The 20143-nt window shown below is 36.3% G+C and overlaps 1 protein-coding gene across 5 annotated transcripts in view; it reads right to left on the reverse strand.

Moving 5' to 3' along the window:
* Positions 1 to 20143, reverse strand: part of LOC125268434 (kelch-like protein 29) — a 236254-nt gene that overhangs the window by 40711 nt on the left and 175400 nt on the right. For 4 of the 5 annotated variants that reach the window (XM_048190629.1, XM_048190626.1, XM_048190628.1 and 1 more), the window contains 2 exons: positions 18477 to 18659; positions 14763 to 14943 (listed from right to left, as the gene is read on the reverse strand). In XM_048190629.1, coding sequence (XP_048046586.1) covers positions 14763 to 14943; positions 18477 to 18659 — 364 coding nt within the window. Of the gene's footprint in view, positions 1 to 3870; positions 4155 to 14762; positions 14944 to 18476; positions 18660 to 20143 lie in introns of those variants that run through there. The other variant, XM_048190630.1, reaches the window with a different exon arrangement.

Here is a 20143-nt window from a genome sequence, read left to right on the forward strand (position 1 = left end):
TAGTATTAATTTGTAAGACTTACCTTTGCTATTGCTGAAGAAACTGATGATTCCTTTCCAGATTGTCTTTGACATTTCATGTAGCTCTAGTAACAGCATCTCTTCCGGTTCAACACTATCATTACTCATTCTGACTTGCGTGTGTGTGTGTGTGTGTGTGTGTGTGTGTGTGACCCTTTATGTATGTTATGTGTTTGTTAGTTTAGTTATGTGTTTGTGAGTTGGTTAATAAAATTGTGCACAATACACGTTTGGTTCTGACTCCGTCTGCTAATGAATTGCCTCTTAAGTGATAGATCCGGACTACGTGCTCTGAGTAGTACAGTACAATAAGAAATATTATTTTTCCATAACTTGGAAATTGACATTTCCTAGAATTAATAAACAATCAACACTGAGCGTTCACTGGACGAACAGGTTAACTGATTGTAATGTTAATTTTAATGTAGCTACGTCCAGTTAATCTGATTAACGGATTTGCATATTCATAATTAATCATAATTAATAATCATAATGAGTTATGAATAATTATTAATATTTTCCCTTTGAGTTAATTTTCGCTACATATTATTATAATTTTTGTTTATACTTGATGTTTATTTACAGTTGTATTCACTGATCAGTATATTTTGTTGTGTATTTATTATTGATCATTCTAGTAACTTGGTGGTGTAATATTTTCATTATTGTTTATGTTTGTGTTTTGTTGTTTGTTTGTTGTGATTGTGTTATGTTGTATGTAAGGACCCCCTCGAAAACAAGATGGTACATCTCGATGGGTTTGTCTTATTCCTAAAAAATAAAATTCGAACATATTTTTTGTAGCACCTTGGATTACCATGTAAATTGTAGGCCAATGAAAATGGTACTCATTCAGTTCTATAGTACAATATATGCTGAATCATTATTTATTCAGTAGTAACTTTCTTGCATAAGCTTTATTTTTATGTTTTCAGTTTCCATTTTAATTTCAGTTTTAGTAATTTTATGTGCTTTTTTTCAGCTTAAACTTCTTTTATTTCCATTAGTTGCAAAGACAACATTTGTAAATTTAAGTTCATTTCTATTTTTTTTTTTTTTTAAGTTTTCAACTGTAAAATTTTATTTATAATTTAATTTTATTTCAATTAACGAAAAACAAATTTTAATAGCTTTTAGCTTTAGTTAACAATAACAACTTCTGCTTCCACAGAAGAAAGCCATACAGGTTTGGAATGACATGTGGGTGAGTAAGTGATGACAGAAGTTTCATTTTTGGGTGAACTATCCCTTTATCCCAAAGTTATATGCACATTAAATGTGACCTCTAACTGTAGTGACAGCCACTATTGCAAGTTTTAACACATTAAGACAGGCCACAGTAACAAACTGGGCCAAGGTTACAACAGAACTCCCTGTAAACAAACTCATTTCTTGAGCACTTCAGCTTGCACACAATGAACAAAAATGCCAAAAGACAGATGACCTTTCCATTCGTCTTAGAAAAACAGGGCACCTTCAGCATCGAGACTGTGTGGTGAGGGGACCAAAACAATTAGGAAAATTATTACAAAACCTGTAGAATCACCACATTAACCAATACAAGCCTTTCTTAACACATCTCACCAATTTGCTTGCTTGCTTCCCTATTATCATTTTGCTGGGTATGGAGGACGGATGACCTGAGGGGCGGCTGGCATCATTACTGGAGCAGATCGCCATCCATCCATCAGGGAGAGACGGGATTAGAGAGTCATGCCAGGGCCAAAACTACACACATACACACGGCTAGTCACAGACCTTTCTATATATAATCCATCCAGCTCTGCCGGTACATGGGTTTGGACCGGTTCCCATGTCAAGGTTATGTCTGCTCTCTCTGTATGCAGCGCTCTCCTCCTCTGTAAAGGCCGCATATCTGCCGGAGGGAGCCGCTGATCAATGTCTTCCCATCTCAACCCATTATGTTTCCCCTTAAAATACACGGCCGACGGCGCTGTCTAATCAGTTTCCTTCATCTCAAAGGTAGATGGCTGATCTGTGGTCCAAGCTGTGAATTTGAAAGCAGTCCAAAACACATGAGACCCATTGATCTTGTCAGATCTCTTTGTCAGATTGATTGTTATAAACGCTTTTTGCCCCTTCAGAGTAATACAGCAGGTTATAGAGGAGCATGTTATGCATCTTTTACCGTCTCAGTGTTTAATGACAATGAAGCCAATATTCTCATTACTGTAATGCAAGAAAATAATATGTTTGGATTTTAATAGGCAAATACTTAAGAATCTATGGATCTAGCCTGTTATATGTTTGCCAACAGTTCTTTTAACCCTAAAAGATTTCATTTCTTAAGCAACCATGTATTAAGATGTATCATGGCCATATTCCAGGATGACAATGTCAAGATTCATCAAGCTCAAATTGTGAAAGAATTGTTGGGAGGGAGCATGAAGAATCATTTTCACACATGAATTGGCACTGACCTTAATCTCAGTGTAAGTTTTTGGGATGTGCTGGATGAGACTTTACAGAGTGCTCACCTCTTGCATTTTCAATACAAGATCTTGACCAAAAAATGATGCACCTCTCAATGGAAATGAATGTTGTGATGTTATTTCCATCAAGAGGTGCATTAATTTTTGGTCAAGATCTTGTATTGACAATGCAAGAGTAAAGTACTCTGTAAAGTCTACTCCAGCACATCCCAAAAACTTACAATGAGGTTAAGGTCAGTGCCAATTCATGTGTGAAAATGATTCTTCATGCTCTCTGAACCATTCTTTCACAATTTTAACCCTGGTGAATCTTGAAATTGTCATCCTGGAATATGGCCCTGATGTGTCTTCCTACATGGTTGCTTAAGAAATTAAAAGCTACACACTCCATCTTTAAGGGTTAAAAGAACCATTGCCAAACATATAACATGCTAGAAAAGTTATACTTCACCTTAACTTCACCTCGACTGTTATTATATTATATTATATTATATTATATTATATTATATTATATTATATTATATTATATTATATTATATTATATTATATTATATTTATTATAAAATTAATAAATAATACAATTTAATTTCATCTTAAATATAGTTCATCATATATAGTGAAACAGTAAGAAAATCTACGTTATAGCTTCAGCTGCATAACGCAGATTTACAGCTGGCTAATGAGATGTCTGTAATCTGGGACTGTATAAAAGGTGTTTGAACTGGTTTTGAGAATAACTCACTTGGCATTGCTCGAGGATCTAGTGAGAGCACATCAGTAGAAAATGGCATATGTTTGACGAGTGACGAAAGGTTGTGGAAAGCACTTATATGGATTTAGTTTGTGCGGCTTTTTTTTAATGCAAATGACTAACCTTGTGCATGAAACCGGTTATTTAGAATACTCTAAATTCACTAACATTAGAACATAATCCACACAATTATTAGTGAATGAGACCCATTTGTAGCAAATTAGCTCAAAAGGGAAATATGAATAATTAATCATAACTCATTATAAATATTTGAATCAGCTAATCGAATTGACTTGATGTGGCTAAATTAATATTAAAATTAATTAATCTGTTCGACCAGCGAACACTCAGTATTGATCGTCTATCAACTCTTCAGAATGGATATTTTCCATGGCCACAGAAAAAATAATTCTTTCTTAACACGTAGCTGTGATTGAGAACGTTATCATTGACATCGGTTAATAAGCAGATCGGATTTAACTCGCAAGAATTAAATTAAATCATGAACACATAGGTAGACTAAACACACACAGACATATAAATCATGCATACATAGGAAATGAGAGAGTGGAAATGATATTGAACTGTAGCATAACAGGGGAATAGAGCTATGAAAAGAGTCATTTAAGGAGCTGGAAGAACCATCAGTTACTCACTATAAAGCACCTTTATTAACAAAGGGGTTCAAAACTTAATACTAAATCGCCGTTTAGTGTTCACAATATATGATAATTGCAAATGCCTTAGCTGTCGAGGAGCGTCCGGATATGCAGTCTCTGGAGAAATTCTTGATGGTTCGGTCCGATGGTGCTGAAGTTGTAATCAATATCTTCTGCGTTGAGTGAAGAAATGACAATGAACTTGCGCATTTAATTTGACTCTGTTGTCAAGGAAGTTGTGCGAAGGCTGCGCCGGCCCGGGTTGCCACACTCTCACGTGAACAGCAAGCGGCAGAATCAGCAAGAACAAAGAAGAACCAGAAGAAAAGTTGAGTGCGAATCTGCATGGGGGCTTTTTAACCTCTACAGAAGTCACAATTTTGACCTTTGGCTTGATCAATGAGAAAGGTGCAGTTCTCTGGTGGGAGAGTTTCTTTGTCTGAAAGTGACCTCAATTCCATGAGGGCAGTAAGCTATGCAGTTTGTGTCCATTTATACTCTGATAAATATAACAAACATACAATGCACTGTATGAGATAGTGATGTCCATCAAAGTGTGAGTCATTAAACAAGGAGTAATTTGATATGAAACACCATCTAGATGAACTACATTAGTACTTCCAAATTGCAGGCATGCATAACACTATACAATATACAAAAGAACAATATACACACAGTAATAATACACAAAATGTACTGGGGAAATGCATGTTCATTCCTTTAAGCAAATTTGTTAATGAATTAGTGGAAAGGATGCCATTTCTATGGGCCGAATGTATGTTTCTTGTGGCCTGTACTTTTCTGATCTGCATGAAATGATCTGCATTTCTCCCATGATAACATATCTCAATATCTCAGCCTTATCACCTCCATACACCACTATATCTGCGAAGGTTTCCTACAATATTCGCACTTTAGAACACTTTAGAATACTGATCTGTCATTAATGAATAACTAGTAACTACAATTAACTGACAAAAACCAGAATTAACTAACAAAAAACTCTGATTAACAAATTAGTAGGTAATAGCACTTGGTTGAATGAGATAATTAACTATTAGCTAATCAGTAACTACTGTTTTTTCATACCTCCCAAAGGACTACTAAGAACTACTATACAGGTTGATAATTAATGTAAATAATGCATGTCAACATTTTTGCTCTGACCCACCATTTATGATTTTGTGGGAGCTATTCAATAAAAATAAAAATAAATTATAGAATTCAAAATGTCTAACTTTATTTGTCTTATCCTATTATTTTAGTGAGTAGAATGAGTAAATTAGATCTCTGTTTGATATTTGGATGACAAAAAGTTTTTAAAGTTTTTAGGTTGCTCTGTCTCAACAATCTAATAGTGCTCATCAATGTCAAAATAAGTGAGATGGCCAATCAGATCAAAGAAGGCGGGTGTTACTGTTCACAGAAGACGAGTATGAATTCCAGCTCAATGCTTTAATTTTACCTCTGAAAAAGTGTGTGGAAAGTAGCAGCTAAACATTTCATATTTAAAATATTTTATGAGGGCAATGTTGAAAGACCGACAGTAATATCCAGGGATGCAAGCAACTCAACTTTTTAAGAAATTTCAATGTAAATTTTGAATGTAAAATATGGTGTAATTCACATTAATTAATGTAACTCATATGATGAATGTGGCAAGACAAGAAACGTTCCAAATAGTTTAAATTGATTTTAAATAGTTTTATTTTATTTATTCCCTTTAATCCGTTTAATAGCCTACTTAATTATTTAATTCCTTTAAAACAACAATATAGCACAAATATGAAACTCTGCCTATGGGTTTAGTGTAGGTGTACGTTATTAAATGTGATGGAGCATTAGGCTTTTAGCGCCACTCACCAGGACATTTCAATTCAGAAATACGATGATAGGTACAAACTCCAACATAAACGTTGCCATATTCAAGTTCATCTGCTACTCACTAAACATTTCACTTTGAAACAGTCACGAAACGTTCATGATGCAAAGTATTTTTTTAAAAATATATATATATATTCTAAAAAAAGCGGTTCCCAACCTTTTTTACGGCAAGGCCCCCCTCCGAATCAATACTGCACGAGATACCAAAGGACTGAATTTAAATACTATGCGGATCCATTCAAAATTATTAAACAGCCTATTAAGTACATAAACACCACTGATCCTCTCAGACTTCTCCAAAACACACTTGTTCGGCAAGCATCCATTATAAAACACTCACAGTACATTCATTTTGACAACTACGCAAATATATTGAACTGTGTTCATGCAGAAATACGATGTTATAGCAATCAGTGAGTCGAGAGCGCAAATGTGCGGTTTGTTTGAGCATAATAACGGACTCGCGCATGCCTTATAAACGACTGCTGTATGTCAATGTAATCGTCTTTACCTTCATTACAATCGTCATCCATCAAAACCTTTTTAGCGACACTGGTTTTCTTTTTCCAACTGAGAGTGTTAGTTTGCGTATCATTTGCTCATGAAGCAGTTGGGCGTTTTAAGCCACTGTATTTCAGACTGTATTTCACAGCAGTACAATGAGAAACGGCCAGGGCTGATCTAGACTGGGTAAACCCAGCCTGATCTGCCGGCGATTTGATTTCGCCCGGAAACTCAGTCTGGAAACCCGTACATTCATTTCTGCTGCATCTGTTACACTTTTGCGGGAACCAATCACAGACTGGCTTATCCACCTTGCTCGCTATTGGTGGGTACAGAGCTCTTTCTACGGCTCTGGGCGGGTATAACACGATGACGTCTCTCGCACGACCGTCAATCCAATTCCTTTTAACCTCTCAACGATGCTAAATGACTTCTTTAGTTTAGCAAACAAATTGTTCGACTGGGTGTAAATATCACTCACTTTCATGTTTTTTTGCACAACCTGCAAAAATCGCTCGATGCCATTGCTGCTTCTGCAAACCGATGATCAATGCTACAAACCAATACAAACTAAACCTGTCTGGAGTTTTTGCATCGCTCTGCAAAAGTACGTCACCCGGATCGTTGATCTGACTGGTTGAAGGACTATCCAATTGCGTGAATAATGCTCGTTGATCACGCCTCTTGTGCAGTAGGAAATACACAGCAAACTCCCCAGACCAATGTTTAATTTTAAATTGAGCTTGTTCTGGTGATAGCCAGACAAGGGCTGATCCGAAACAATCACAGAATACCTACGAGAGAGTTGGTGCCTTGTTTTAAATGTATTTTTTATTTTTTTTTAATGTAATGTATTAATAATTAAATTAATGAATTATATTAATATATTTAAATTAATTTTAATTTATCTCGTGGCCCCGCTGGAGGATCACTGAGGACCCTTAATGGGCCGCGGCCCACAGGTTGGGAACCACTGTTCTAAACTAAAGGAGTCACTGCAGCTACAACTGGAACAGAAAGCCATCAAAGATGCAGAATTTCTGGAAATAAATATAGTGTTTGAGCAGCAGAGGACTGTTTTTATCATGTTTGCCAAATTGCGCAGTGGAAACAAACGACACGCGGATCAAAATACGGCCATTAAATTCCAGCTGTGGCCTTACTAAACAACACTGCTGCTGACACTATTGTCTACTGTAAAGCTGCTTATAGCTGAATTGAACTCATTTCTGAACTCAATCAACACTGAAATAACTTGAGCTGAACAATGACACTATTGTCTGAATTTGTTAATGTTTGAATTTGTCCCATATTTGATGAAGTTTTCATCATTGATCATTATTTTTCGGTTCCTGTTTTTACAGTGAAGCTGCTTTGAAACAATCTGTATTGCATAAACTGCTATAGAAATAAAGGTGACTTAACTTGGCTATGGACTTTAGAGAATACAGAGACTGCTATGATGATGTTACAAATGAAGTCTATTAAGTGACGAGAGAAAAAGAGCTCCAATTAAAAATAAAAATACTTTAATTTGAGTCCTCCCTTGTCGTTTTGACAATCAAAAAGGTCTAAAAATCCACTTCGCAGGAGTGGAGCAGCGGAGTGTGCTGGAGATAAAGGCACAGCAGCAGACGGTGAGTTATCAGTTCTTTAATGCCATGGTGTGTTGAGTTTGCACGGTGGGAAGCTCTATCTCAGCACGGCACAATAGGCCTCGCTTTGACTGCCTACAGGAGCCAGCAACTCTGAGAGACACATTCAATTCATTTGCAGGGGGTATCAAGAAAAATACTTCTTCTTTAGTTAGGTCTACTGGGAAACCATTCAAAAATGTTCTTGGAACCAAAAGCATTACAAAACCAAATGATTAGTATTATGAAAGGCAATTAAAGTAAAAACATGCCCAATACCATCAGGACATTGCTATTGCTCAAAATCAGGGTCAAAATTTATTAATGTTTTTAAAAGATGTCTCTTACGCTCATCAAGGCTGCATTTATTCGATCAAAAATACAGTAAAAACTGTAATATTTTGAAATATTATTACAGTTTAAAATAACTGTTTTCTATTGTAATACATTTTAAAATGTAATTTATTCCTGTCATACAAAGCTGAATATTCAGCATCATTACTCCAGTCTTCAGTGTCATATGATCCTTCGGAAATCATTCTAATATGCTGCCCCAGGTGTCTGGAAGCAGTATAGGTCATAAACCCCGCACTCTCCATGTATTCCAGTGGAACGTGAGACAAACTAAACAATTAAATTACACTTAAAATATTCTTTTTCCAAAGACAATTTCTGTCATATTAGGCGGTTATCACTCTGGTATTAGTTCAAGTGTCTGTTCTTTAAATGAGTTTGGTTTTAGTTAGTTATTTGATGCTATAAAAATGGGGGTGAGATGTCATGATTGACAGCTGAGGTTGATAGCTTCTCTGAGTTAAGTTGTCACTGAGGCACCAAAGGACTTTCTTCTGGATCTTTACGTGGTGACTGGAGCTTTAGCTTTAATTTCTACATTTCCATAACTGTTTATTTTACACCAAAATAATGAGTTGTTTTGAGTTTGGGCGGGACCTTGATATTGCGGCTCCACTTCACGCTCACTACTGCGCAGACTCGGGCTCCACGTTCACTATGCGCAGACTCGAGACTCAAGATCACAAAAGACACACTGGCAGCTTCAGTTACTACAATGGAAGAGAGTGAAGGTGTGTCATCCATATTTTTTTACAGTCTATGATTATAAACAACAGTAATCACTATTTGCTTAGATTATTACCTTTTAATCAGATTTATGATATTTTTCGCCTTAATTGGATGGTAAAAGGCATTTTTTGCTCTTTGGATTAACATGCACTGATGAATCATTTATAACAACACCAGGAATGTGAATTTTACATTTATGCTGACTTCAGAGCATTAACTTGGTGATCCATGTTGATGTTTTTTTGGGATAATCAAAACAACATTTGCTTGTTGGTTAATGATTACATAATATATCCAGTTTATACAGAGCACATTCAAGTTCAGATTTAGTGCTTTAATTGGAGCAGTTGATCATTTGACTTCAGCGAGTGACACGCAGCATTGTGAAAGTGCCAAAGACATGACTGCATGACAGAGAAAGTAAACTCCCGAGAGCAGCTTCTTGTCGCTTTTGCCCTCAAGTTCCTTGTTTTCAATCCCTCTCCTACAGTAATTTCAGAGCTAAAGAGATGGAACGACAACTCAGTGTGAGACTGTGGCTTTACGACTGGAATCCATCATCAAAGAGCAATTAAACAGTAAGTGTTGCTGATTGGCTTGAATGGGGCAAGTCTGCAGAATAATCACCGTTTTTGCGCTGCCATCAGAGGGCTGGACTCGAGGGGTGTGGTATTTCCAGACTGTGAAAGGTTAGTAGGCGCCCGGCGAGAGCATGCTGTCGGCTACCATGATTAACACCAGGATTCAACGCCGCAAGTATGACATTTGATGAGCCGGTGTGAACGTGGTGCAGATACACAAGCTGTGTTTGTGTATACTGCCGTCAAAATGAGAATTTCTTCGCCCACTAAATACAGCTGTCTCAACATGGGGATCTGCCATAGAGCTTGATTTCATGCATATTTCAGAAATTATAGACACAATGATCTCACTCTATACTTCAATACTGTGCTAATGTATTCATACTCATCGAAATCCTCTAAGAATGAAGTATACATGTAACATTTATTGTAAACAAATTAGAAATGCTCAACAGTGGTTGGTAACTCTGCAAATCTTTCATTTTGTGGCATTAAAAATATTGAATACCACCCAAATAAAAACTTCCCAGCCACTGTTGAGCATCTTTCATTTGCTCACTAAAGTCAGTTTTATTCTCATTTGGCACTTACAGAGGTGTATATGTATATAGACAGACATATATTTATACTCTGTCTCCACAGGGAGCATTTTAAGACGCACCCTAAACATGGTCAAAAAAAAATAAAAAATCTGCTGCATTATGATGACATCTAAGACGGTTCAGCCAAAATCTAAGGAAAACATCACAAATATCCTCTGGGGAGAATGCAATCCCAGAATGCATTAAATCAACGATGGCAGACAGAGAAGTATGAGGAATGTTAATCATAAATAGAGCCTCATTCAGCACTGAAAACTTATTTAAAAATATTTTAATGTGCTTTGTATTTTATGCTTTTAGAACAATGCACTGTTAACTTAAGCAATATTATAATATTTTTGTATATTTATATTAATTTATTAAAACAAAGTCACATCAAAGTCTCTGTAAGTTTGTGTTAAAACATTTTTTTACATAGCTTCAAAAATAACAACATAAATTAATATAAAAAGCGCATTCATGTAGCTTTTATCTGTTACTTCTGTGTTGTTTGTCTGTTATTTATAGTCACCTTCTTTTAGGCTTATTAGTCATCAAACCCTCTGTAAACACTGTAGGTGTTATGAAGGTTGCCAGTACGGATGTGCAGCTTTTAATCTCACCAAGCTGAGCGCATGCTAAAAAAACAGCTCACAGAACATCATTTCAAGTCATCTCAAGTTCATTTCAATTCTGACGTGACCAGGCTGATGAGTATGCAGACAGTTTACAACAAGTCAAGTCAATGGGTTTCCAAATGCATCCTTAATAAATAAGAACGAACCAGACAGAGAGCAAGAGCACCTTGATGCTGCTCCCGACTGTCCCAACGGCAGCCTTGAGAAGCAGGCTGACTGAAGACATCATTGTGAACGGAGTAGTATCATGCTTATGAGCATGAAACTGCAGGCAAGATGGATGGTGGGATATAAATTAGGAGTCAGCAGGGTGCAGTGGGCGGTCGGTCTCTCTCTAACAAATCTCCACGGTTCTGTCAATCAGACAAGGGTCTCAGTGGACCGTTCATGGAGTATCATTCATATTTCACACAACAATGGTTAAGCTCACTGGCTAGTTCCAATCTGAATGGCTGGCTTTAATTCCAAATGAACCTTTTTCAGGCTTTCTTTTTCTAGAAAACAGTCAAAAATACTGGTGACATGATCTTGTTTGCATGGTTTTAGCTGTGACCAAAGGATATTGGATCCAATGTATTGGATATTTAAAAAAAAAAAATTTAAAATTTAATTTAGAAATATAATTACAGATAAAAAAATCAAAACCTGGCCACTAGAAATCCAATAATGGGCCATGGTTGGATCTTCCATCAGGACAATGATCCAAAACAAACATCAAAACCAACACAACAATGTGTCTCCGAGCACAAAATGAAGCTTCTGCCATGACCATCCCAGTTCCCTGACCTGAACCCTAAAGAAAATGAGTGAGGTGAACTGAAGAGAAGAAGCACCAGCATGGAGCTGGAATCTGAAGGATCTGGAGAAATTCTGTATGAATGAATGGTCTCTGATCTCTTGTCAAGTGTTCTCCAAACTCATCAGGCATTAAAGAAGAAAACTCAGAGCTGTTATCTTGGCAAAAGGAGGTTGCAAAAAGTATTGAATAAAAGGGTGCCAATAATTGTGGCCAACATGTTTTGGAGAAAAACATTTATTTCATAATGTGATTTTCCCCTCACTTTCAATTCTTTTCATTCAATGAAAGGTTAGATTTTTGCTAATTATATGAATTAAAGATCAAAAGGATAAACAATGCAGATTTATTTTTAGAGTCATCTTTGATCATATTTACCAGGGGTGCCAATAATTTTGAGCACCTATAACCTTAATTGACCTTTCGCCGGGAGTTTGATTGACAAGCGATCTAACCAATCAGAACGCCGCATCCGCCATTTTGTCCGACAAAGCAGCCAGTAGTTAAAAGATTAACCTCGGTGGAGTTAAACTTGAAAAATGGTGTGTATTGACGTCTTTCCGCGTTTGAAACAACATTCATTCTCATGTTCATGGACTAATAGGAAGAGATGATCGGTTTTTATGAGCGGTTGAGCTGAGGATCTACAGCAATCTGTCACGACCATGGTCACGACACATTAAAGAGCAACAAAACGGTTTTTATTGATTGAATTTCTTTAATAACTACACGGTTTGAAATCTGGGACTTTGTTTAATATCATAAGTAACCTGCTCTGTCTTGTCTGTCGATGTGTGGTCAGTATCCTCTTTGTTCCGCGATGTATTTTTCACTGCGTGTGGAGTGACAGCGCCACGGCTTGTCGGACAAAGCAACAGTAACTAAGGGGGGCGGGGCTCGGCGAAAGGCTAATTACCTTTAACATAGCCCAATTCTACAGAGCCCCTAAGGGGACGTGGTGGTGGAAAAAATTTGGGATGGGAGGGTTTTTTTTTTTCCAAATCTTTTGTTCCCCCGCAATATTTGCATTCCCTCGCAAAGGCATTTGCTTTCTCTCGCAAAACTTTTGCATTCCCACGCAAAGATATTTGCGTTCCCTCGCAAAGATATTATCGTTCCCTTGCTGTGAGCTCGGACAAACACTTCCTCTTTAATGTCCCGCTGGCTGGCAGTAGTGTTTCAGTTAGTTCCATATGTTAAGAATGCACACAAATAATGCACGGCCCATAGAGTTTGAACTTGTTGGCCTCAAATATAATGCAGTCAGTGTCTAAGTAAAGGAGTTCAGTAAAGTTGGCAATATATTCACAGATTTGAACTTCCCGGATCAATAACTCGTGAGCTAAACATTGTTAAAACACAAATACAGCTACTTCCAATCATAGTAACCTAGACAACGAGCTACAACTACCCAATTTTCCTCAAATGTGCTTTATAATAAATTGGTCTCTATGAGCAGGCGGCGGAGAGACAAGTCTGAAGGGACCGTCTGAAAAGTGCCCAAAACCCTTTTGCTCATTTTATATTAGGAAAAATACTCAATAACTCCACTGTAACACACTGTACTGTCACCAAATTCAGTTTATACGTCTCTGCTCTCCTGCTGGTTGTGTAAAAGTATTAAATCAATTGTAATGCCATCAAATTCAGTAAGCAATTATCATGCGAAAGCTGTTGTATGTAAGCTGTGTACCAACATCATCTGTGTAAAGAAGGCCTTTATGTGCTACTTGCCAAACAAAGTGTTGTAGTACCCATAACCAGCAGGAGAGCAGTGATGTATGAATTGAATTTGGTGACAGTTGAGTGAAATGAAATTGAGTATTTTTCATAATATAAAATGAGCAAAAGGGTTTTGGGTTTTGCACCTTCAGACTTGTCTCTTTGCTGCCTGCTCATAGACCAATTTATATATTATAAAGCACTTTGAGGAAAAGTGGGTTGTTGTAGCTCGTTGTCTAGGTTACTATGATTGGAAATAGCTGCATTGGTGTTTTAACAACGTTTAGCTCACGAGTTATTGATCCGGGAAGTTCGAATCTGTGAATATATATATATTGCCAATATATTATATATATAATATAATATATTGCCAACTTTACTGAAGTCCTTGAGTTAAGCACTGACTGCATTTCTTTATATTTGAGTCCAACAAGTTCAAACTCTACTGCCAGCCAGTGGGACATTAAAGAGGAAGTGTTTGTCCGAGCTCAAAGCAAGGGAACAATAATATCTTTGTGAGGGAACGCAAATATCTTTGCATGGGAACACAAAAGTTTTGCGAGGGAATGCAAATATATTTGCGAGGGAACACAAAAGAAAAAATCCTCCCATCACCACTATGTCCCTTTACAATTCAATCTGCTTGGCCACCATGACAGTGGAGTGATACAAATGGTGAAAAGGTAGGAGTGCTGTTATCACTATTGCACGGCTCTCAGCCAATCAGATTCAAGAACCAGAAAAAACTGTTGTATATATATATATATATATATATATATATATATATATATATATATATATATATATATAAAATGTATAATAAAATCATTTTACATGTCAGGCAGTCTTTCCTATCTAAGTGGGTATTTGTTTAAAAAAAAAAAAAAAAAGAAAGACCTGGACTAATGAAATAGTTTTTAGGGCCAAAATAAGCCATGAAGCTCAAAAAAGTCTGGCTACGCAAGTCTAGAATAAGGAACCTATGAGACTAGAATGAGCAGAGAGAGGCAGTGAGATGGAAATTGGATGTTAGTGCCAGAAGAACGAATTCAAATTGATTATTCATGTCATAAGAGTGATACTGCATGAGAAAATGGGTTTATTTCAATATGACCAACTGTGAAACAAATATTATACAAATATCTTCAAATATTAATCTGGTTTGTGTTTACAATATCGTCCCTTATCACTTTTGCATTCTGTTCTTTTTAAAGCGAGTGACTGTGTCACGACCTCTGTGTAACGGTCGATTATAGCTACAGTCCATGGCAGCGAAACCTGATCCAATCTACTCGATGCATCTGTGCCACAGTCACCTGCCAGCAAAATACTCCCTCCATACTTCAGCAGAGATCCAATTATTAGATTGGCTCCCAGCACAGAAAGAGCTGATCACACGTTTAACTGAAACACCTAATGGCTTCTAATGAAATGTTTAATTCAAACACCAGGTACCTTTCCACATTATCCAGGTTTCCGGCCACTCCGAGGCCTCCGATGGCGTAAAGCTTGCCATCATAAACCACGCTGTTGTGCCGGCACCGCGGGACTGTCATCCGAGACACAAGATTCCAATTATCCAGCAGGGACATGTAGCACCACACGTCTGCCAGCGTGACTCCCGACTCAATGCCACCTAAAGAGGGTACAAGCCCAAACAAATGAGTGCTGAAGTATCCATTTACACCCTCCAACACCACACCTTCATTAATACAGATCTGAAGAAAAGTTGCATAAAAAACACTTCACACTCACATCTCCCTCTCTCTTAGGGATTCAGCTTTAGCTGGTTCCAAAAAAAAAAAAAAAGATTGTTTTAGTGACGACATGATGATATGGCTTTACTTTAACAAAATAACTTTTTCCAACTTGATTTTATATGAGTTAAATGAGATTCAACTAGACAAGATTTGAAAAAAAATTAGTTGAAAAGACAATTTGATTATACTTCATAATTTAAGGCAGCAAATGAACTATAAAAATATTATAATATATTTATATGGAATATGCATTATAATAAATATTAAATGTAATAATAATAATAATAATAATAATAATAATAATAATAATCATATACCATTAAATATAAATGCATTTTATTAAATAAATATAATGTAAATAATTTATAAAATATAAATAAATCAATTTAACTCTATATAAATGTTTTGGCACTAATGTTCAGACTTGGTGTTGTTTTAAACACTTGATAAGTTTATGTAATGTGACATGCTAATCATTTTTAAACTATATTTTGCTTTTTTTAGTTTATTAATAGTCACCCTGATGCTCCTAAGCTTTATAATGGCAATGCACAAATTCACAAATATGTTTTTATGTCACAAGCACAATTCTGCTGGGCATTCATTTCTGAATCACCACCTGAACATTTGTGAATCCGTTTCTGCGCATTTGTGGATCTCTTCCTGTGCATTTGTGAATCACCTCACGCATTTGTGGATTCTGAACCAGTTCTAGCATCAAGACTGCAGACAAATCCACAAATAGGTCGACTCCACCCACCGACTACTCAAGCCAATCAGATAACGGCCACATTGCGCTTACCAATCGTGGCACGTTATCGCTACAACCAATCACATTTTGCTGTACAATCGTGGGTGGTCTTGTCCTGCATTGGCTTAGATAGGGCTCTTAAACACTGGTACAGTAAAAAGATGTTTAAAATGTAGATTTCATTAGACTGTGTCTCAAGCCAAGCCAAACTATTATATTTTATGCGCCATTTGAAAATGACAGTAACATATTTGTGAATGTTTTTTATTAGCAAATCTCATTTGATTTATTTGTGAATTTAATTTATTTTTTGAAATTCTTCACATATTTGTGGATCTCATTCTATTTATTTGTGCATATGATTATTTTTTGTGAATGTCTTTAAATGTATTTGTGGATCATAATCTATTTATCTGGAATATTGGAACGATTCTATCTCCATACCTCTTGCAGTTTAAAATGCTTACGAATACTAGGGACAGCTGCTGATGTAATGGCAACGGCGAAAGAAAGTAAACTGTTAATTCCCGTAGCCAAAGAACGCAAAAATAAATTATCCAACAATAAAGAGGAAGGCATAATGGATCATTTAATGAATGATATACAGATACAATTAAAATGCCACATAACCACAACAAAAATTACTTATCTACAGTAATCTGTCTTGTATTAATGACTACAGCAAATCAGCTTTCCCTTGAATGGACTATCCGTTTTAAGGCACACATGCGCAAGAATGCCAGAATGCTATTGCCATTCCATCAGCTGTTGATGTTCATACTGTCTATATGAACGTGCAACGGGAGTCAAGCCCATATTTTCTTACCAGTTACCATAGCAACAGTGATCAATGTAATATAAAAGATGTTGACATCCATAAAACTGAAATGTTCTATCACTTTTGAAACAACAACAGTCAAATGAGCCGCAAATTCATTCGTCAAATCTTCATTAACCGACAGCAGCTTTTATATACAGCCTTTGAGTCACGCAAACAGGTCATTGACAAATAAAGCTTCAAAAAAAGGTGTTTTTTTTTTTAAAAATCTTTTCAAAACTGATGTAATGCATATTTTTGAGTCATGAACAATGTGTTTCATGAACAAGTTTCAGTTGTTAAATAACTTTTCAAAGTGAAATGAATTGAATTGAGCAGTTTTTACCAGCATCTGAGAGAGATCTACAAACCTTTTCACTCTGCCACAGGGATGTATCACTTAAGGTCCTCTGGATGATGCATTATCATGTTTACTGTTATTACCTTGTCAATTCATAATAAAAGAGCCATGTCTGCAGTTGAGCCACCCTGACATTGATATTTATACAAATTTGTTTATATGAAAGTTTTCAAACCTAAATGATGCCACAGTATTTAGTTTTTAATTTTTTTTTATTATTATATTTTACTTTATTTTATTATTATATTTTATTATTAATTTTAAAGAGTTTTCTTAGTCTGTTCATTTGTTCGGACAGTTGCACCACCTGACATTTTGGGGGTTTAAGATAACAAAACATAAAATAATATGTATTATTTAAATGTACTAAAAATGAATTCAAACTAAATAGGTTTTATAGAGCAAAGTGATATATGTCATGAACTTTTCAAACTGTTTTAAAAGGAAATAATGCACTTGGACACAAAAATATGCACGTCATGTCATTGACCTAAACACAAAACTGATGAGAGCATCTCTGGTGGAGAATAGTGACTGGATCTAAAACCTTCAGATGACACACAGCTCACATCTCCATCACTGTAAGTTACCGAATACACACATGAAAACCTGCAACACACGGTAGACACGCGTTTGTGTTGGGCACTGTATGGCATGACAAACTACTTTTTCAGTCCGGTTCCGTTCACATGCGCGTTTTTCGAAAATGTGGTTGTGAGTCCAGAAAATTTCCAAGTGCGAGTTTGGTTACAGAATGTGGTTGTCACTCCCATAAATAACCATATGGTAACGTGCAGGTTGTGTATAAACACATGACGAAGAAGATACACAGTCTTTACTTGATAACGGGTAAATATAGATCAAGGCAGAAACACAACACAACACTATGAACATATGACAAAGACACACTAACTGAACTGAACTTATATACACAGATGATTAACTGAAATGACAAACAGCTGTGATGATTAGTGCAGTGTCCATGGTGACTGACTAGTGGTGGAAACACAGAACAAAGGAGCACATGTGATGAATGAAAACCAAAACAAACAGAACATGACGGTGACCGTGACACATACTATGTTTGAACATAACCATATTACGGACTCAGGACTGACAATCATATTCTGCTGCTGTGTGAACATGGCAATATACTTTCCTTTATGCCATTACATAAAATTAAATCTAAAAATCTTGATGTCTATGGACATGTTATGCACCAACTACTCATTTACAGTTTTCACTAACAAATTGCTGTTACATCTTTAAAAGTATCGTCTTTCCTGCGCTATTGATTTTATCTTGCTTGATTTCTGGGATATTTAACATCATAATTTGACACGCAGCCAGTCGTAAAGACAGAGACGAAGAACAGCCATCTGCCTTCAAATTATCCCTCAGAGCGTGCAGTGCTAAATATAAAAGCAGGCACCTGCAGGAGGCCACCAAACTGCAAGTGACACACTGTCGGTTTGATTACCTGACAGGTAGATATTATCCCCCGCCGATATGACGGAGAAGAACTCGCGGTTGTAGAAAGGCAAGCTGGCCAGGGGGTACCACTTGTTGTTCTGAGGGTTGAAGCAAGTGACGGCTGTCAGCGAGCGCTGGTTCATACCGATGACCTGCCGCCCACCCACCAGCACGATCACCTCAGCGACACCTGCAGGGATGGACGGAGAAACAAACACCTTGACATTCACTAAAATAACCTGCTGAAAGCCACTGCTCAGACCTGTTTGGACCAGAGGCTAGTTGCATAACATAGCACTAAGTTAAGAACTTAGTCTGAACTAGCAATTAGTTAGGGCTAATCAGTCTTCATTTTCGGATTCAAATCTTTTTATGTAACTTACTTAAAAAAGTGATGACAAGTCTTGAAGAAGAAAAAAAAAAATAGATGACTAACTTTTAAGAATTCTAAGCAGTTTAACATCTAAGCAGTTTATGCAACTGGCCACAGATCACATTTCAAGAATGTTTTAGATGGGTAGTGTTGGTTATTGTGGTAGATTAACCGGCTTGACCACACTCTTAAAAATAATGGTTCTTTATTGGCATTGATGGTTCCACAAACCTTTAACATCCATGGAACCATTCCAGATGATTCTTTATAGTAAAAAAAGGTTCTTCAGATTATTAAAATAAAAAAAAGGCCCCCACAAAAGTTCACCAGCTGCATTTACATGGACCCTAATAATTGTAATTGGACTTCTAGCAGTCGGAATAAAAAAAGGCACATGTAACCACGTCAATCGGAATGAATTGGCCAAGTCTGATTAAAATTTCATTTGGATTGTAAGAGGTGGTTTAAACCTTTTGTAATCTGATCGAGATGACATGGAAACACTTTATCAGATTGAAAATTACAATATTTGTCCATATAAATTTAAAAGTTTAGTGAGGAAAAGCATATTTTTGTATACAGTACTAGTGCAATTGCTTGGAATAAATTACATGTGTCTGTAAAGGGATTATAGGACATTGGAGGTTTTAAAAAGGTAAAAAAGTGGTGATTTTAATTAGGTTTGTTGTGTGTTTAATGTGATTATTATTTGTATTTTATGGTGAATGTGTTTTTTTTTTTTTTTTTAATTAATATTGGTTAGGAGATATTGCCTCTGTCACATTTGTACATGCCTCCAACTGTTTTAAATAACAACGAGGACCGAAATGGAAATAAGCCATTGGCTTTATTCTGTTTTTATCCTCGACAGTTTTTTAAAGGGTATGGGATACTTGTTATTAGGTTATCACGTTTTTTTGCCCTCGAGTCCGAGTCCGAGTCATTTGATTTTGAGTATCTACCGATACCGAGTCCCGATCCGATACTTCTATAATACATAAAAAAGAATAAAGAAGAGCGAAAAAACAGATCCAGGATCCAGGAACAGTGCTTTTCAGGTTTTTCAGGTATCTAACAGTAGTTTTCACGTACAGAAAATGGATAAAGTAATCAAATATAAAATAACACTGCATATTATCTTTACTGTATAAATAAATAAAGATTAATCATTATTGAAGTTACAAAAACTATTCAGTCAAGAGCAGTGAGTGATTTCTTTGTTATTTGTTGTTTGATTTAACATTAAAAACAGGCAGCAGGAATAGTTTTTTCCCTATAAGACATGCACGATCCAGTACATA

Source organism: Megalobrama amblycephala, linkage group LG5 (assembly GCF_018812025.1).
Source record: "Megalobrama amblycephala isolate DHTTF-2021 linkage group LG5, ASM1881202v1, whole genome shotgun sequence".
Classification (NCBI taxonomy): Eukaryota; Metazoa; Chordata; class Actinopteri; order Cypriniformes; family Xenocyprididae; genus Megalobrama; species Megalobrama amblycephala.